Source organism: Eleutherodactylus coqui, chromosome 9, assembly GCF_035609145.1.
Source record: "Eleutherodactylus coqui strain aEleCoq1 chromosome 9, aEleCoq1.hap1, whole genome shotgun sequence".
Classification (NCBI taxonomy): Eukaryota; Metazoa; Chordata; class Amphibia; order Anura; family Eleutherodactylidae; genus Eleutherodactylus; species Eleutherodactylus coqui.
Window position 1 is genome coordinate 45,653,730 of NC_089845.1, and position 21,385 is coordinate 45,675,114.

At 42.6% G+C, this 21,385-nt stretch overlaps 1 protein-coding gene across 1 annotated transcript in view; it reads left to right on the plus strand.

Annotated features, from left to right (window-relative positions):
- The window catches only part of BMP6 (bone morphogenetic protein 6), a 161,523-nt gene extending 140,666 nt beyond the window's left edge, over positions 1–20,857 (plus strand). The window contains exons 5-7 of the mRNA XM_066579333.1: positions 14,045–14,121; positions 19,132–19,242; positions 20,429–20,857. Coding sequence (XP_066435430.1) covers positions 14,045–14,121; positions 19,132–19,242; positions 20,429–20,578 — 338 coding nt within the window. The 3' untranslated portion in view covers positions 20,579–20,857. The remainder of the gene's footprint in view (positions 1–14,044; positions 14,122–19,131; positions 19,243–20,428) is intronic.
- Positions 20,858–21,385: the final 528 nt, after the last annotated feature.

Below are 21,385 nucleotides of genomic sequence, written 5' to 3' on the forward strand. Positions count from 1 at the left end.
TATTGCTCTCTTGTCATAATTACAACATTACCGCCTTTATCAGCCGGTTTAATCACCAACTGATCATTCGTTTTCAGTTGTTCTAGGGCTTTGCTCTCTTGACGTGTCAAATTAGAGCATTTTTTGATTGGTTTAATCGATTTCAAATCATTGATCACTAGATCCTCGAAGATATCAAGTTCAGGGCATGGACAGGTAGGTGGATTTGCTGTATTTCTGGGTTTTAGATCTGTGTGTGGACCATGACCAATTGGGTTTACGTTCTCGTCTTCAAGGGCTTGTAACATGTCCAGTCCAGTAAGGTCAGAGACCTCTAGACCAAACTCTTTAGCTCTTTCACGGTTTTTGGCTGCAAAATATTTATGCCACCGCAGTTTGCGCGTGAAGAGGGAGATGTCCTTCGCCCACACGAACGGGTCAAAACGGGTCGTGGGGACGAAGGACAGCCCCCTCTCCAACACGCGACACTCCAGATCTGTCAGCTTGTGATTTGACAGGTTCACCACTTGGAGTTTATCACTCGTGTCACTATCTGTAATGGGTCTGAGAGGTGGTGACTCATAGGATGGTGTCATTCTAGTATTATAATTCATAGCTGCCCCTGTTGGTCTCGTCTCCCCCGTAGGAAATAGTGTGAAATTGGCTGATCTAAAAAATTCCCTGTTTGTCCTGACCTTCCTCGTCCCTTTTGCGTTTGTGGGTGGCGGTTACGTCTTGGAGCTCTATATGGTCTCCTCGTGTTCGTTGCCCTCTCGTTATCTGATACGTCAGAGGAACTAATATCTGTTTCTGATGTTGTTTTGTTTGTTATATATACGCGATTTTCTTTAAAGTCCCTCAAATCTCTATTAAATTGGAGGTGTTTGCGTTCCTTTATTTCTGCCGTAAATTTTTCTATATTCGCTTGTAGAGTTCTCTCTTTAGTGTGGAAGTCGGGGTCACTGGAGAAAGTTTTTGTTTTTGCAATTAACTCTTCCAGTTTTTTTTGGTTATTACCTAGAGTTGATTTTTCCTCCTCTAGTAGTAAGTTAATGAGACGTAGGGAGGATGTCGTGCATTCGTTTTCCCACTTGGCAAGAAATTCCGTATTCTGTAGTCGTTTAGGGGGTACAATCGGATTTCTAAGGCCTCTAGGAACTATCTTTGAATCCTCATATTTCTGTAACCCCTGCACCTCCCATAGATTCCTAATATATTCACGGTATTGGTTTGTGAGTGCTTTGAAACATGTATTGATGGAAAAATCTGGATTAGATCGGTTGTATTCCCCTTCGGAGAACACTACGCCTGCGTCATTGAGCCATTGTGTGGCATTGAGGTCTCTAGACACAATGCCCCCATTTATTGTGCAAACGTAGTAGACCTGTAGCTTCGGAGCATTCTACAACAGTGGGCGGGATCTGATAATGTCATCTTCAAGACCGCCCCCTAACTATAGTTGATGTGGTAACCGGGGTTGGGACACGCCCCCAAGTCGCGCCGTCAACATGCCCCTCTGTACTATATGAATATCCCATTATCTTATGCTCATCAGGCAGTAGTAGTGGGCGGGACGTGATGACGCTACTTACAATTATCATGTAGTAACTCCCAGGCCACGTCGCTCTTCTGTTACTGGCAATCGGGATACAGCGCGATGACGTCGTACGCTTGCGTTCCATGCTGGAACGCGGAAGCGTCATGGTGGGGGACGGATGGGACGCCACGTGATGACGCTACAGGCGTGCGTTCCACCGTGGAACGCGGAAGTCCCAATCTCCAGATACTTAGATCGGGTTTAACTAGGAATCGCTATGACCGGCGATCCACTATTTTACCCGATCCATACAGGTTTTGCTCAGGCTCCTTAAGGGGATTTGTTGGCCAGCAATGCTCTGCAGCCCAGCATTATGTTTCCAAACCTGATGTTAATACATGAGAATTGGTTACAACCCCTGTTCCCCGTGATTGGCTACCCAATCAAAACCACACCTAGATGGGAGGAGCTAGCGGGACATTTAAACCTGAGCAATTCAGAGAGACCTCAGATGCCTAAAGCTCACCATCAGAGCCGCAGGCGCTGCTGGAGATTACTCCTAAAATCTCTCTTTGCCTTACTCTACTCTATCTCTCTCGCTCTGCTGACTAGTATAGCTAGCCTAAAATTGCTTTGTGCCATTGTGGCAGTTACTAACAGTAGCTAGGCTAGACTTGGGCATTGTCCCAGATTGAATTAATGAATTTACAATCTGGCAGCCTATTCATGTGAAGCTACTAGTCTTGGCAGACGACTCACTGGTCTAGATTGACCTCTCAGAGACCTTGGGGGCTATCTAAGATAGATTCTACTCTGATAGTGCCTGCATATGTTGTGCGCATATCCCTTTAACCGGCTGGGCCAATAGGTATTTAACCTGGTGGCTGTTCATTTAGTAGCCACCAGCCCTAGCGTATGGTTCATGGTTTTATGCTAAATACCAAAGTAAAACCTGGTTATTCCGTACAGATGCAGGTAGCACTTATACGGATCGTGTGCATTATCCTCACACGATGCACATAGTGCATATTTAAGATTTCTCACTCCAGAGTGACACACCCCCCATGTCTACCTTCAGCTTCTAATTGCGAGCTAACTAAGATCCAGGTGTATTGATCTATAGATGGGTAGAGTATGCTGGTGAACCCGAATATTGTTAGGGTCAAGCAATATATTATAATAAGGCAATTGGGAGCATCTCCCTTTATGAAATATTGACAGACACATCTAAGTTACTCTTCTGTTATACCTTCTCAGTTAGTAAACTCCTCTCTGCTCACTCAAGGGCATATTTTTTTGCCCAGCTCCTGATGAACTATCGGTCATTTCCGATACAGAAACGCGTCGAGCAAAAGCAGAAGCTTTCTATACGAGCAAAAACAAACTCTAAAAAAGCTCTTATTGTTGAGCAAAAGCAGAAGTTCTCTATATGAGCAATAAAATAAAAAGCTCTCATCCTTCGAGCAACAACTATATCTACGTAATAACAGAAATTTCTTGTACATGAGCTATACCAATAAAACTCTCACTTTATTGTCTTGGAGAGTTTTCATGTGAGAAATGGTGAAAAAAAGTACAAGAAACGCACCATTTAATAAAGTGTAATACACCAAAAGACATTCATCTAAACTTCTTACACATAAAAGTCTTTTAAATAAAGACTCTTGGTGCTTCTCTGGGAAAGAATATACGGGAGTTGTTGAGATCCTCTCTCCTTCCCCTATATTCCCCGGGACTCCACTGGCGTGGATCTGTCTGTCTTGTGTTATATGTTCTATGTTTTGTTTTGTTAGTAGGCCCTGACCCTTTTTATATATTAATTCTAAATAAAAGTGAAATTTTAAATTCTATATCTGTGATGGCCTCAACTTTGGACTAATATAGATATTACATACCACTGTGACTTCGTAATCATTTTTGATTGGTATGGCAGGTTTTCTGTCTAGAGACCTCAATGCCACACAATGGCTCAATGACGCAGGCGTAGTGTTCTCCGAAGGGGAATACAACCGATCTAATCCAGATTTTTCCATCAATACATGTTTCAAAGCACTCACAAACCAATACCGTGAATATATTAGGAATCTATGGGAGGTGCAGGGGTTACAGAAATATGAGGAGTCAAAGATAGTTCCTAGAGGCCTTAGAAATCCGATTGTACCCCCTAAACGACTACAGAATACGGAATTTCTTGCCAAGTGGGAAAACGAATGCACGACATCCTCCCTACGTCTCATTAACTTACTACTAGAGGAGGAAAAATCAACTCTAGGTAATAACCAAAAAAAACTGGAAGAGTTAATTGCAAAAACAAAAACTTTCTCCAGTGACCCCGACTTCCACACTAAAGAGAGAACTCTACAAGCGAATATAGAAAAATTTACGGCAGAAATAAAGGAACGCAAACACCTCCAATTTAATAGAGATTTGAGGGACTTTAAAGAAAATCGCGTATATATAACAAACAAAACAACATCAGAAACAGATATTAGTTCCTCTGACGTATCAGATAACGAGAGGGCAACGAACACGAGGAGACCATATAGAGCTCCAAGACGTAACCGCCACCCACAAACGCAAAAGGGACGAGGAAGGTCAGGACAAACAGGGAATTTTTTAGATCAGCCAATTTCACACTATTTCCTACGGGGGAGACGAGACCAACAGGGGCAGCTATGAATTATAATACTAGAATGACACCATCCTATGAGTCACCACCTCTCAGACCCATTACAGATAGTGACACGAGTGATAAACTCCAAGTGGTGAACCTGTCAAATCACAAGCTGACAGATCTGGAGTGTCGCGTGTTGGAGAGGGGGCTGTCCTTCGTCCCCACGACCCGTTTTGACCCGTTCGTGTGGGCGAAGGACATCTCCCTCTTCACGCGCAAACTGCGGTGGCATAAATATTTTGCAGCCAAAAACCGTGAAAGAGCTAAAGAGTTTGGTCTAGAGGTCTCTGACCTTACTGGACTGGACATGTTACAAGCCCTTGAAGACGAGAACGTAAACCCAATTGGTCATGGTCCACACACAGATCTAAAACCCAGAAATACAGCAAATCCACCTACCTGTCCATGCCCTGAACTTGATATCTTCGAGGATCTAGTGATCAATGATTTGAAATCGATTAAACCAATCAAAAAATGCTCTAATTTGACACGTCAAGAGAGCAAAGCCCTAGAACAACTGAAAACGAATGATCAGTTGGTGATTAAACCGGCTGATAAAGGCGGTAATGTTGTAATTATGACAAGAGAGCAATACAAAGATATGTGCGAGCAGTTATTAGGTGACACAGCAACGTATAGAACGCTTACATCAGACCCAACTATTCAGTTTCAGCGGGAATTGAGAGAACTCCTCGTTAAAGCACTAGAAGGAGACCTTATTTCTGAGAAAGAATTTGACTTCATATTTCCTTTCCATCCTACAACCGCAACCTTTTATGCACTACCCAAAGTGCATAAAGGTGTTATCCCACTTCGTGGGAGACCTATTGTTTCCGGAGTAAACAATCTGACCCAAAACTTGAGCGTATATGTTGATCACATCCTAAGACCATTCGTTGTATCCCTGAGGTCATATGTACGTGACACTATGGATGTCTTGCGACTTCTGGATGGCACCTCAGTGAGCCCGGATACACTATTGGGCACGTTAGATATCGAATCTCTATATAGTTCGATTCCACACGACGGTGGAATTAAAGCCACAGAATTCTTCCTAAGTCAACGGGGCTCTCACTTCAATTCCCATAACAAGTTTACCCTGGATGCTTTACAATTCATTCTGTCCCATAACTTTTTTCTATTCAACACAAAGTACTTCCACCAGCTCAGGGGCACCGCGATGGGGACATCCTGTGCCCCATTGTATGCTAACCTGTACCTGGGCTGGTGGGAGGAAAAACACATCTACAGCAATGATCAATGGTCTGACAACATCGTCTTATGGTTAAGATACATTGACGATATCCTAATCTTGTGGAAAGGAACGAAAGAAGCGTTCCAAGAATTCGTCAATACCCTCAACATTAATAATCTGAATCTGAGAATTACCTCAGAGATCAATGAAAAGACGGTGGCTTTTCTAGATCTTCTTATCCACAAAAAAGACGATGGATCAATCGTATCAACGCTATACCGAAAAACTACAGCGACAAATAGTCTGCTTAAATGGGACAGTTTTCATCCCCTAGCCCTGAAACAAGGTATCCCGAAAGGGCAATTCCTTAGACTGAAGAGGAATTGCTCTGACACACAGGATTTCCAACTCGAGAGTCGCAAACTTAAACAGCGATTCCTGAGTCGTGACTATCCTGCAGAGGTGATTGATAGAGCATATTTTCATGCAGTGGAACAACAAAGGAATACTCTTCTGGTTCCACGCCAACGAGAAGCATCTAACACTGCTCGAGTCATCGGGACCTATGATACGGGGAGTAAAGACGTAAAAAGCATCCTGGAGCATTATTGGAGTATCTTGACTAATGACCCTGATCTTATAGATGTGATCCCACCAAGACCGGCAATCACTTTTAGACGGGGTCACAACTTACGAGACCACTTGGTGAAAAGCCATTTGGCCCCTGCACCAACACAACCCAATTGGCTGAATAGCAATAAACCTATGGGAACTTTCAAATGCCATAACTGCGTGGCTTGCCCGTTTATCCTAAAGAGTCACACATTTGTCAGCGCCAGTACCAAAAAATCCTATGTCAACAGATGCTTCATCAACTGTCGATCAAAAAACATTATCTATATGGCTTCGTGTACTTGTCCGAAGAACTATATCGGCAAGACACTACAACAATTTCGCAGACGTATATTAGGTCATGTAGGGAACATCCGTCGAGGGGAATCGACACCACTAGCAGACCACATTAAGACCGTCCATGGAGGAGACGAATATGCCGTGAAATTCCAAGGGATCGAAATGATCCGCACTGACATAAGAAGAGGCCACATCGACAAAAGACTCCTTCAAAAGGAGGCATCATGGATTTTTCGCCTGGACACCTTGGCCCCTCAAGGGCTTAATGCCACCCTAAACTTTAACTGCTTTCTTTAAACAGCTACCTAATGCGTTCAATCTTTCCTACCATTCCTGACGACGGCATTTTACTGTACTTCATATCTCCACCAAACAACCAACTTATTGCTGAGTGCTTGAACATGTATTGATGCTAAAACATAATATCACTTTATCCTCAGTATTTAGCCTGCATCATTTTTGCATCTATATATCTAATACATTGGCAACAAATACTAATGAAACTTCCTCCTTCTAATGATCAAGAAGAGGATTTTAGTATCTATATCATTATAGAAATGAATATATTCCTTCAGCAGTTTTTTGTCTCTCCACAAATACACACGTTGAAATAGGGATGCATATGTTTCCCACAGTAACAAGTATCATCTATTAGGATACTTATTAAACTATCTCCACTGTGGGAACATTAACGGTTTGCACATGTTGAATATATATTCAGATAACACTCGGGTGATGCCAAACTTGGTGTAGAGCTATCTAATTTATGCCAATATGGCAACAACGGGGCCACAACGATCAACCTATTGTACCGCTTGATACATCCTGAAGGCATGCCCCTCCATCACAATGCCCCCATTTATTGTGCAAACGTAGTAGACCTGTAGCTTCGGAGCATTCTACAACAGTGGGCGGGATCTGATAATGTCATCTTCAAGACCGCCCCCTAACTATAGTTGATGTGGTAACCGGGGTTGGGACACGCCCCCAAGTCGCGCCGTCAACATGCCCCTCTGTACTATATGAATATCCCATTATCTTATGCTCATCAGGCAGTAGTAGTGGGCGGGACGTGATGACGCTACTTACAATTATCATGTAGTAACTCCCAGGCCACGTCGCTCTTCTGTTACTGGCAATCGGGATACAGCGCGATGACGTCGTACGCTTGCGTTCCATGCTGGAACGCGGAAGCGTCATGGTGGGGGACGGATGGGACGCCACGTGATGACGCTACAGGCGTGCGTTCCACCGTGGAACGCGGAAGTCCCAATCTCCAGATACTTAGATCGGGTTTAACTAGGAATCGCTATGACCGGCGATCCACTATTTTACCCGATCCATACAGGTTTTGCTCAGGCTCCTTAAGGGGATTTGTTGGCCAGCAATGCTCTGCAGCCCAGCATTATGTTTCCAAACCTGATGTTAATACATGAGAATTGGTTACAACCCCTGTTCCCCGTGATTGGCTACCCAATCAAAACCACACCTAGATGGGAGGAGCTAGCGGGACATTTAAACCTGAGCAATTCAGAGAGACCTCAGATGCCTAAAGCTCACCATCAGAGCCGCAGGCGCTGCTGGAGATTACTCCTAAAATCTCTCTTTGCCTTACTCTACTCTATCTCTCTCGCTCTGCTGACTAGTATAGCTAGCCTAAAATTGCTTTGTGCCATTGTGGCAGTTACTAACAGTAGCTAGGCTAGACTTGGGCATTGTCCCAGATTGAATTAATGAATTTACAATCTGGCAGCCTATTCATGTGAAGCTACTAGTCTTGGCAGACGACTCACTGGTCTAGATTGACCTCTCAGAGACCTTGGGGGCTATCTAAGATAGATTCTACTCTGATAGTGCCTGCATATGTTGTGCGCATATCCCTTTAACCGGCTGGGCCAATAGGTATTTAACCTGGTGGCTGTTCATTTAGTAGCCACCAGCCCTAGCGTATGGTTCATGGTTTTATGCTAAATACCAAAGTAAAACCTGGTTATTCCGTACAGATGCAGGTAGCACTTATACGGATCGTGTGCATTATCCTCACACGATGCACATAGTGCATATTTAAGATTTCTCACTCCAGAGTGACACACCCCCCATGTCTACCTTCAGCTTCTAATTGCGAGCTAACTTAGATCCAGGTGTATTGATCTATAGATGGGTAGAGTATGCTGGTGAACCCGAATATTGTTAGGGTCAAGCAATATATTATAATAAGGCAATTGGGAGCATCTCCCTTTATGAAATATTGACAGACACATTTGAGTTATTCTTCTGTTATACCTTCTCAGTTAGTAAACTCCTCTCTGCTCACTCAAGGGCATATTTTTTTGCCCAGCTCCTGATGAACTATCGGTCATTTCCGATACAGAAACGCGTCGAGCAAAAGCAGAAGCTTTCTATACGAGCAAAAACAAACTCTAAAAAAGCTCTTATTGTTGAGCAAAAGCAGAAGTTCTCTATATGAGCAATAAAATAAAAAGCTCTCATCCTTCGAGCAACAACTATATCTACGTAATAACAGAAATTTCTTGTACATGAGCTATACCAATAAAACTCTCACTTTATTGTCTTGGAGAGTTTTCATGTGAGAAATGGTGAAAAAAAGTACAAGAAATGCACCATTTAATAAAGTGTAATACACCAAAAGACATTCATCTAAACTTCTTACACATAAAAGTCTTTTAAATAAAGACTCTTGGTGCTTCTCTGGGAAAGAATATACGGGAGTTGTTGAGATCCTCTCTCCTTCCCCTATATTCCCCGGGACTCCACTGGCGTGGATCTGTCTGTCTTGTGTTATATGTTCTATGTTTTGTTTTGTTAGTAGGCCCTGACCCTTTTTATATATTAATTCTAAATAAAAGTGAAATTTTAAATTCAACATAAATGTCAGTACCAGCGTCACATCTTCAGTAACGTCAAAATCATAGGCATGGGTATCAGAAACACATGCGCAGCAAATCAGGAACTGGTGGGGCATATGCCCTGGGCGCGGAGTGACAGGAGGGTGCGAACAAGCTGCTCTGTCTCGGCCAAACTATTTGGATACAGAGCCTCGGCAGTGAACTTAGTTTCTCCGATGGGTGAAGGAAAGCCCAGCATTTGCCAGCTGGATACATAAAGATGAAGAGGGCTACATAGTTGGGCAAACTTGAGCTGAGTCCTTGTCCGCATGGCCTCAATAGCAATTACACGGGATGATTATATGACATCCACATAGCTTGTTTACTGAAACGTAAAAGCGCCTGATAAATGATTCTAACTTAATGTGATCTCCACCAATTAACATGCCATAGTGACAACTGTTGATGGCCCATGCTATTTTATAAGCAAAAGTTGGTAAATATAAAAGGTTGTGGTAGCCTTTACGAGCCAAAAGTATGTGAACTACAGTTGGCAGAATGGACTAGCAAAATGCTCCAACTATCCACAGAATTAGCAAACAACTATAACCTTTAGCTCATACTGTACCTCTAGGTGTCTCTGATCTTAAATGGAGAAGAACAATAGGATAGGGCCTTATGCAAATCGTGATATATATATATATATATATATATATATGAGTATGAAAAAAGCTGAGGGGCTCTCACCTGGTGTGGACGAGCAACCCAGGGAAGGGTAACCGCCACACCTTCAGTATGCAATGGATTAGTACACTTCTTATGCACTTAGGACATCCAGTATCGGAGAGCGTCAGGGTAAAATTCAAAATGGCAAGTTTCAAAAATAAATAAATAAAGTAAATAAAGTAATAAGTAAAAAAGAGAAAGGCGACCGCCAGTTGCCGAAACGCGTTTCATCTTTTTGTACCTTCGCCTCCGTTTAATGAAATAAACCCTAAATCATTATTCCTGGTCAAGCCATTGTTGGTTCTTCCAAGGAGAGGGTTTCTAGTAGAGATGAGCGAGCGTACTCGGTTCGTTTGTTTTTGCACTCGAGCACCGCTTTTTCCGAGTAACTGACTACTCGGATGAAAAGATTCGGGGGGCGCTGGGGTGGAGCGAGGGGTAGCAGTGGGGAACAGGGGGGAGCTCTCTCTCTCGCTCACCCCCGGCGCCCCCCCGAATCTTTTCGTCCGAGTAGTGAGTTACTCGGAAAAAGCGGTGCTCGAGTGCAAAAACACCCGAACCGAGTACGCTCGCTCATCTATCGTTTGTAGGTCTAGATCCCCCTCCTTCTCTAGTAAGTACTTTTCTTAATTTATACACGTTTCTTATGCCTACAGGTATTTTTTACTTATTACTTTATTCGGTCTTGAATGGAGGCACACAAAAGTCCTTCTTCACTAACCAAATATAAATCCCCCAGGATAAAGTTTGCAGCGTGCTTGTATTACATAAGTATTCTCCCCTACCAAAAAGTAAAATGCGCTGTGAAATTGGCAGAAATAATCAACATGCTGCCGCTTTAAAATCCTCATGACGTCAAATCACGCCAAGATATTTTCCCGCAGCGTGCCGCAAATTTTGCACCCACAAATCCAGTATTTCTGCTCCATGTGGACATAACCCTACTGCGAATCACAGGCCCATAGCTTGTTTATGGGTGTACTCCAGCCCCAGAGTCAGAGGGGTCGGAGTCAGGTACAAATACCTGTGCAGATGAAGTCACGTGGCAGAAAAAAAGAGTAGTTTGCCAACGTTATTTACTCTAAGAATGGGAAATTAAATGAAATATTCTCATTTCTGAACTGATTTCCATGAAATATAAGATATCCCCCTGGTGCAAGTCTTAAACTGAAAAGCAGAGCTTCTGTTTTAAAATTACTTTCGTGATGAGAAGACCGTGTCCTTTACTTGTTACTATGCAGCCAAAACTGCGAAATCTGATCTAACCAGCAAGTTCTACGTTTAAGCAGATGTTTTAACACTCAGATGTGACTGGAAGAGATTTTGTCTTGTCTCCTATGCAGTCCTGAAGCACCATTTTTGTGTCTGGTAGTTTTTAAAAACTATCAAAAAGTAGTTCAGAAAACTTTGTGAAATCTGTTGTATGCGATCTTAGAAAGGTGTTGCATCGGTGTTAAGCGCTTCCACTTAGAGTTGGTCTACGGAAGGTCAAGGACGTAGAGAATGTTCTGTGAAGACATTGAAGTTGCTGCTGTAAAGCCCTAATTCCCTTGAAGAGCTTAACCTACGTTCTTAAGGGTGTAACCTGCGGAAAAATCTATCAAGGACAGATCCACACCAAGATCAGCATGTCTTGCATGTGGATTTTGATGGGAAGTTGCCATCAAACGGCAGCAGATTTCGCCCTTGGCAAATCTGCAACAAGTTTGTGGAAAATCCACATCTGCAAGCACATCTTTAAAATTCCCAATATATCATGACAGTCTGCATTTTTATTGCATGCTGTAATGCCTAATTTCTTAGAAGATGTAGATGACTTACAGGTTGCAGATCGCTGAGGCAAATAACTAAGACAGACAGATTTACTATTCAAAATACAACCGTTTTCTGGCGCAAATTGCGATACAAAACTCTATTACATGTTTGCACCATATTTACTGGGTGTTTTTGGACTCCTTTTGGACTCTTTTTCTGACTTATCCATAAAAATCATTGTGCGAGAAAAGATAGGACTTGCCTACATTGATTTGCAGCAATGCTGCAATCCAGTAGGTGGCGCCGCAGAAGTATTATTCCATCTTCCTTATTTGCATATTACCCAGAGGAGCATGCATGGTCTTATAAGTCTCCTTGCACGCCTTCTAGGTGGTCTCCTTAAGGACTGATGATACCCCTCCTGACTCACATCACTAGCCAAGCCAGGATCCTGAAAAGGCTGTCTGTGTATGGATTCTGGCTTGGTTTTCAATTCCCAATTGTTGTTCTAAAGACCTGTATAAAGGGTCGGACATTGATTTGCAGGAATGTTGCCATCCAATTGGTGGCGCTGCAGAGATATTGTTCCATCAATGTTTTTGGACTCACAGCTGTGAAATGCTCTGATGAAACTAAGGAGGATAGAAAAACAATTACTATAACGGTTTGTTTTTAATTATGAGACACAGTAGCCAGAGGGAATATAATGAAAAGTAATGAACTCAATTATTCCCAAGTCGTACATCATAGTGCAAATGAAACATGGCCACCAAGTGGAAGATTCCCACACAAAACGCCTTCAATTTTTCATGTATAAAGTGTATGTTTCCATATTTCCAAGAAAAAGGAAACGACATACACAGTATATATACACTGCTTCACAGACACAATGCCCACCATGGGGCCACCATGTTGGGTGATACATGAGCATGGGATCCATTCACTGAGTGCTCAAATACTGTCCTGGGCTAATGTTGACCATGTGGTAATGACCACCATTACGGGGCTGAGAGAGAGCATTCACTTGATGTTCAGTTGTGTCCCACAGATTCGTGGTTGGAGGATCTGGAGATCATGCTGGTCAAGGAATCACCTGAACGCCTTAATAACCATGTCTGCTGGTGTTTGCCATCTGGGGCCGTGCATTATCCTGTTGGAAAATGGCACTGGATGTGCCCAGTAAATATGGTATTGCAACAAGCTGCAACCCTTTCCAACATAACGAGGTGCAATTGTAGTAAAAGGGATCAGCTGTGGCACCTCAAACCATAACTCCATGTTGACAATTTTTGTGACACTCCAAAATGCTGAAAGGCTCAGCCAGATTGCTGTATCATCTCTAGACTATTGCTCAATGATCATCATTGCTGAGACAGAATCTCAATTTGACGGTGAACACCACATTGTGACATGGATCACGGCAGGCAGTTCTGGAGCAACACCACTGCAAGCATTCCCAACCATGATGTGGTGTGAGAGGCGGTCTTTGCAATGCATGGCTTGACCACAAACTTGCCTCAGCCAATCTACGTGAAACTGTTGTTTTCGATATTGGAGCATCCAGATGTGTCTATACATTTTGTAGAATGCCACAAGCTGGGGATTGTGGAGACGTTATTGAATGACGCTGGATGCGTTGTGCCTTCATCTCAGTGCTCCAGTCTTACTATGACCTATCACATTGCATTCTGATGACCCCCATCTCCAATCCAGACCCACAGTTGTGGCATCCCACTGAGTTTCTGTTGCATTATGATTAGAGATGAGCGAGTAGTGCCTTAGCCGAGTATCTCCCTGCTTGTCTCTAAAGATTCGGGGGCCGGCGAGGGTGACAGGTGAGTTGCGGTGGGGAGTGGGGGGGAGCGGGGGGAGAGAGGGAGAGAGAGATCTCCCCTCCGTTCCTCCCCGCTCTTCCCCGCTGCCCCCGAATCTTTAGAGACGAGTGGGGAGATACTCGGCTAAGGCACTACTCGCTCGAGTAATGTGCCTTAGCGAGTACACTCGCTCATCTCTAAGTATGATGCAAAGACCGCTCAGCTGTATGAAATGAACCTACGATGAAACCTTAAGGAAAGTGGTCCATTTGGTGAAATGGTTCATAATGACGTCATCACTCCTTAAACTGAGTCCAGACACAAAAAAAACACCACAAAGCGGTTTCCATGGGTGTGACCATTTTTCCAATTTAGCTTCACAGATTGGTCCTCCACTTTTATCATGGTCGCATATCACGTGATTGGGCACAAAATTGTATCAATGGGCATAACTTGTTTGTCCGAACGTACTTTAAAAATTGCAGAATGCTGCCACAGAATGGTGTGGCACTTTCTCTGCGAGTTAGTATATTATATAGAGAGTATATATTACATATACAGGATTTCGATTTTCATTGTAATAATGATTATTACATTTTTTTTCAGATTACAACAGCAGTGATCTTAAAACAGCCTGTCGGAAACATGAGTTGTATGTCAGTTTTCAAGACTTGGGTTGGCAGGTGAGGACAAGAATGATGTCTGTGTGGTCTGTATAGTTATGAGATCCAATATAACTCAGACAAAGAGTATACGTATGTCACCAAAATGCCCCTTTTCTATGTTTTTACACAATTCAGGTTAGAATACTATAATAAAAATATCCTGTACTTTGTTATACAACGTATACTGTGATCATCTTACAACCCCAATTCCCCAAAAGTTGGGACCCTGTGAAAAATGTGAATAAATGTAAAGAAAACAAGACTGCAATGATTTGGAAATCTCATATAATTCACAATAGGACATAGAACAAGAGATGAGCGAGTATACTCGCTAAGGCACATTACTCGAGCGAGTAGTGCCTTAGCCGAGTATCTCGCCGCTCGTCTCTAAAGATTCGGGGTCGGCGGGGGTGACAGGTGAGTTGCGGGGGGGGGGGGGGGGGGGAGAGAGGGAGAGAGAGATCTCCCCTCTGTTCCTCCCCGCCCTCCCCCGCCGGCCCACGAATCTTTATAGACGAGCGGGGAGATATTCGGCTAAGGCACTACTCGCTCGAGTAATGTGCCTTAGCGAGTATACTCGCTCATCTCTACATAGAACACATATCCGAAGGGGAAAGGGAGACATTTCAGCTAATAAAAGTAACTCATTTAGAAATTGGTGGCAGCAACACATCTTACAAAAGTTGGGGCAGGGCCATGTCTACCATTGTGAAGCAGCTCCTCCTACAGACAGTCTGTAAATGTCTGGGAAGTAAGGAGAACCATTGCTGGAGTTTTGGAGAGGAATGTTGTCCCATTCGTGTCTGATGTGGGATTCTAGCTGCTCAACAGTCCTCGGTCGTCTTTGGCAGATTTTTTATTTTATAATGCGCCAAATGTTTTCTTTAAAGGTCCGGACTGCAGGTGGACGGTTCAGCCCCTGAACTCTTCATCTGTGAAGCCATGCTGCTGTGATGGATGCAGTATGTGGTTTAGCATTGTATTGCTGAAATATGCAAGGCCTTCCCTGAAAGATATGTTGTCTAGATGGGAGTATATGTTGTTCTAGAACCTCTCTATACTGCTCAGCAATGATGGTGCCTTTCAAGATGTGTGAGCTGCCCCTGCCATAGGCTCTAATGCAACTCCATACCATCATAGATATAGGCCATTGAACTGTGCACTGGTAACAAGCTGGATGGTTCCTCTCCTCTTGATTCCGCAGGACACGACATCCGTGGCTTTCAAAAAGTATTTCAAATTTATTTATTGTTTTTAACAAGTTTTTAATTAATTTTTTCAAAGTTTAAGAAAAATTAACAAAAGTTTGTTCATGGAATACAAAGATATTTGCATATAACATACATAGTATAAAATGACAACTCCATCTGCTGTTTTGGACACATGCTCAAAAGAAGAATTATGTTGCTATCTATCTTCATGTTTGCATGTCACAGCTTTAACTTGTTTTTGTGGATTGCATGGTGAACTGTCTTCATGGACAATGATTTCTGGAAGTATTCCTGAGCCCATGCATTGATTTACATTACAGAATCACGCCTGTTTTTAATGCAGCGATGCCTGAGGGCCCGTAGATCTCCAGCATCTAATATTAACCATCGGCCTTGTCCTTTGTGCACATGAATTTCTCCAGATTCTCTGAATCTTTTGATGATATTATGTTCTGAAGATGTTGGGATATTCAAAGTCTTCACAATTTTACATTAAGAAACATCTTTCTTAAATTGTTGCACAATTTTTAAGCGCAGTTTTTCACAGATTGGTGAACCTCTCACCATCTTTGCTTCTGAGAGACTCTGCCTCTCTAACATGTACTTTTCACACAGTCATGTGACTTAGTAGAAGGCTGACTCTCTAGCTGATTTTTATTAGTACCACATACTTTTCCAGTCTTCTGTTACCCCTGTCCCAACTTTTATGAGATGTTGCTGCCATGAATTTGTAAATGAACCAATTTTTTGGAAAAAGGTCCCCCTTTCACCTTGTGATATATATTCTATGTTCTTTTCTGAATGAAATATGGTCATATGATATTTCCGAATCAACGCACTATTTTTTTTACTTTCCAGTTATGTACATTTTACACAGCATCTCAACTTTTTTGGAATTGGGGTTGTAAATTTTCCTTGCATATCATAATAAAAACGGCTTACCTAATTTTAGTTAGTGGCTCTGACCATTGATTGGCTTGTTGGGCAGTCTTCACATTTATGGTTCAAAATCTTTCTCTTAAAAGCTAAAACAATGACTGGAAATAACGGAACTGGTAACAACAACACATTGAATTAACAACACGTGAGCCAAAACTAGATACAGCTGGAGGTTTCAAAAATTTTTAATGTTACATAAAACAAATCAAATAATACCACAAGGGCTAGAAACCAAGTGGGTTAGAAATGAAACAAAAGAAGAGGAGACAGAAGGGAAATAGGAGAAGTAGAAATAGAGCACCTGACAAAGATCTATATGAGAAATGACAAACATTTATGCTATATGTGCGAGCTGAGATGCAAGAAGAGGGAACTATGGTGGCAGCGTCCCATTATGAAGCCAAACATTTGCCTCACTGGAGGAACCAAACAAAAGCCAGGGGCACCAGATGGCAAAGAAAGGATCATATTTATCATTGTTCTCCGCTTGGAGTTCCTCCATATGCAACAATGAGTTGAGTGCCTTCATCCACATCAGTCTCGAGGGAGGGGTAGAGGATTTCCACAACTCTGGGATAATCTGGCGTATAGCTAAAATAAAAAAATCTGAGAAGTAGACTTAGAGATTGGTCCAGGGAGCTTAGATAGCAAAGCCATTTCAGGAGTGATCTGGCTGGAGGTCCAATACAATGCATTGTATAGTGAGAAAACATCTTTGCAGAGTAGGGCAGTCATGGGGTAGTCCCACCAGACATGCAAAAGTGTTACTGGGGTACATGTACACGGACGTGTTTTCCGTCCAATTTTCAGACTGAATTGGAAGGAAATAGCACCCATTAATTTGCAACCAGGCTTTTTTTACTTAGCAAGCTAGAAATCACTGATGACTCTTATCAGTGCCGCACACTGATTTTCTCAGCGGGCAGCGCTGATAGCATTCTTTCAGCTGGTATCCTGCTGGGAATGCTCAGCAGGATACCAGCTGAAAGCTCCAAGAACAAAGCAGCTGTTTTCATATACAAAACAGCTGCTGTTCTCGGAGTTATCAGCGGTGTCCCACTCCGTCTGCATTTAACTCTTTAAGTAGCTAATTAGCTACTTAAGAGTTATGCAAAGATGATCGCTCAAAACTGTCACTCAAACTGTCGCTTGAGCGATTTTTTTAAGCGATCATCTTTCAGTTTAAATGGACCTTTGTACTCAAGAACAGCTGATAAGACAGACCGTCACTGTGTTCTACCCGGGGAGAGCTGATTACAGCTGATTACATTGTCTCAGCTGTAATCAGCATGGCAGAGCCAAGAGAATGTATTCAGAGAACAGCGGGCAGTCCTCTGAATAAATTCAGCTCCCGGTGGCTCACACGCTACTAATTGGTACTAAGAGGCATTAGTACCAATTAGTAGATTAGTAGCCATCTTTTGAGCAATCATCTTTGTGTCTAAATGCACCTTTACACTCTTTCATTTCTAAGCTAAATTTCCTGAAAAACAAGAATTGTAACATTGATTAGAACTAAAAAAACGGTGACGGATGCTTTTTAAATGTATTTGCGTCACTGGGGTACTTTTTTTCTGCAACATGTCTAATTTAAAATGAACATGAGAGAGAAGTTTCTAGAACTGTCTAATATCTTTTTCCAGCCCTCCAGCTGGAAACATATTGATGGCAAAATCACAACACTCTGCCTTTGCTTGTCAGTTGTCATTAAAATCTACATATTGTGTCTCTGTCAATGAGGGAGTATTGAAAACATACTAAAGTCATTCTAGTGTCTATTATTACTATCAGCTGTAACTTACAGAGGGGGTCCCGATGGAACAGAATACTGCATTGATGGGGCCTCTTTCCTACCACCTCCACTACAATATATATCCTTTATCCCTACTGCTACTTCTTGAACATTTTCTTTGTTTGTTAACTTCAGTGGGTCATAATATGAATATTTGCTATTGTAGAAGAAGTGTTGCATGTGCCACCATATGTATCACTAATCAAGGGGTTGTCTAGGCCTAGAAAAAATGTCTACTGAGTGCATCTGAGTGCTGCCTGTGATTGGTCACAGCACTCAGCCAATCACAGCCAGCTCTTGGCCATTCATTCAACTGCAAAAGTTCTGGTCCCATTGAAAGCAATTGGAGAACATGGCGAACCTCTGCCACAGCTATCACAGCTGTGACAGGGGATTCTTTACTCCCAGTAGAAAGACCCCTTGTCACTGAACACTGTGACAGTGCTGTCACAGTGTTCAGTGACAAGGGGACTCCCCGTGGGTGGAGAGAATATATATATATATATATATATATATATATATATATATATATATATATATATATATATATATATATATATATATATATATATATAATTTATTTATTTTTTTTACACAAACCAGGGATGATCTTCAGGGAAGGGCTTATATTTCAAGCCCTTCCCTGAAAATCACTGCAGGGGTTGCCGGCATCCTATTGCGTTCAATGGGGCCGCCGGCAGCAGCTGCGGCCCCATTGAAAGCAATGCTGCATAGACCTGCATTCACGCGAGTTTGTGCACGTATGTGGGTGCGAGGTTTTGTGCGCACCAATGTACGCATATGCACACGCTCGTGTGAATGCACCCTTAAGCAGGAGTGTAACTGTCATTGGTGCAGAAAGTGCAGTTTCATCTGGGCCCTCGAATTCTAGGGGCCCATAAGATCTCTCTACCTCATATAAGGAGACCAGTACTATGAATGAAGCTTTACAGTTGGAGAAGGCCCCGTTGCAGATTTTGCATTGGGGCTCAGCAGCTTCAAGTTGCGCCTCTGCCCTTAGGCACATATTTTCACACATATACATTTCTACGCACCGGGGGCTAACTGTATCTTTGTGTCTTATAGGACTGGATAATAGCACCAAAAGGCTATGCTGCAAACTATTGTGGAGGGGAATGCTCATTTCCTTTGAATGCTCACATGAATGCCACAAACCATGCTATCGTTCAAACCCTGGTGAGTAATATATGGGACATACCAATATCTAAAGCTTTCTACATAGCTTATCGTCTCAATTGCGCAATAATTTGAAGTAGTTAGAAAATAACCAGTTTTCATGGGAACTGTCAGATATTTTCTTGCGACTAATTGTATAAGTTGAAGGGGTTTTCTGGGCTATTTCTACTGATGACCTAATCCTCAGGGAAGATCATCGATATAGCGATCGTCTGGGGTCCGCTGCTTGGGACCTTGGCTGATCAGCTTTAAGGGCTCCTGCTGTCAGCGACAAAATACAGTGTACAGAGCGGAAGCAGATAGCTCCGGCCACTCTGTAGTGGTGGGCACTGGTAATTGCAGACGCAGCTCATTAAAATCAATGAGAGTTGTGCCGGCAATTACCAATGCTGGCCACTACAGAGTGCCGGAGCTATCTGCTTCCACTCTGTACACTGACAGTGGGTGTCTGAATACATGATCAGCATGGTCACGGACTGCGGACCCAAGACTATCAACCACTGATGAGCTAGCCTGAGGATAGGCCAGCAGTAGAAATAGCCCAGAAAACTCTTTTCATTTTAGTATGGGGTAAAAAATCAGAATGACATTCAGCAAATATAGGATTCCATACATGTTATATAATATAGGTAACAGTATCACATCCAGTACTATTACTACCACAGCTTAAGCTTCTTTTAAGAATCCTTAAAGACCCTGTAACACACAAGGGTTTTGTGGCAGTTTTTTTGAGCCAAAGCCAGAAGTGGAGTCAAAAGGACTGTAAAATATAAAAGGAAAGTTTTCTACAACTTCTTCCTGCTGGATCTACTTAAGGCTGGGGCTCAAAAAATGCCGTAAGAAAAAACTCCAAAAAATACCTTTCTGGAAGAAAGCCGGTTATTGTGGCATTTTTTGTGCTTTTTTTTCCTCTGGCCAAAGACAAAAGTAGATCCAGTAGGAGGTTGAAGTCCTTCCTTTATATTCACCATTCCTCTTGGATCGACTTCTTGGTTTGGCTCAAAAAACCACATCAGATTGGACAGAGTTTTTCATTAACATTCTGCCCAATCTCTAAGGGAGTCTGCAAACTTTCCTTAATTGGGAGAAGTTTTTAAGATGTGCTATCATGTAGCTTAAACGGACCAGCGTTCTCAGAATGGTCTACTACTGCTTGACATTGGTTCTATTTTCCTTCACTGACCAGGTCCATCTTATGAATCCAGACTATGTCCCCAAACCGTGTTGCGCCCCAACCAAGTTAAACGCCATCTCAGTGCTTTATTTTGACGACAACTCCAATGTCATACTGAAGAAATACAGGAACATGGTGGTACGAGCATGTGGCTGTCATTAAAGAGTGGGATCCAGTCATTTCAAGGAGTCGGCAAGAGAGAAGATCATCCAATAATATACTTTTCACTTGATTGCATATTGTTAATAGTGACTGAAACATTCCGCAAGAGCATGGTCGATGCTTATTTATAAAGGTGCCAGTTACGTGTATTACTTGTACTCACAGGATGGTCAATTTCACTTCAAAGTTGGACATATGGAATCATCCAAAATGAAATTTTGCAAATTCATTATTGTTAGCTTGGATCAAGCTGTGTTTCAATTTTAAATAAATAATATATGTATGAACCTCTTCATGCCGCTTTGGTCATCCTGAATTTGTATTCTAGGTGTATTAGCATCGTTAAGATTTGGAGGGCACAACCCTCAGACAGGTGTAACTTGAAGCTCCCGGGCCCCAATGCAAAACCTGTAACAGGGCCCCCAACTATAATGCTTTACTCATAGTACTGGGTTCCCTATATGGAGAAGAGAGGCCTTATGAGCCCCCTAAGGCTCCTGGGCCCGTGTGCAACCTCATCCTCTGCATCCTCTATAGTTACGCCCCTGCTCACAGAACTTGTAAATGAAGCATCTGTAAATAACCGTCTTTCAAATATCGGCTTAGCATTTCTTCCACTAAGTATAGTATTTCCATGGTATTCCGGTCTTTTTTAACTGATGACTATTCCTTGGTCACCCATAGTTGATGGACAGTAGTCCGCCGCTTGAGATCCCTGTCCATTAGCTGATCGTGCGGCATTCTGCAGAAACCCAAACGTCATCATCAACAGTCAGAGGAAGCAGGAGCGGTGCCAGCGCCGGCTTG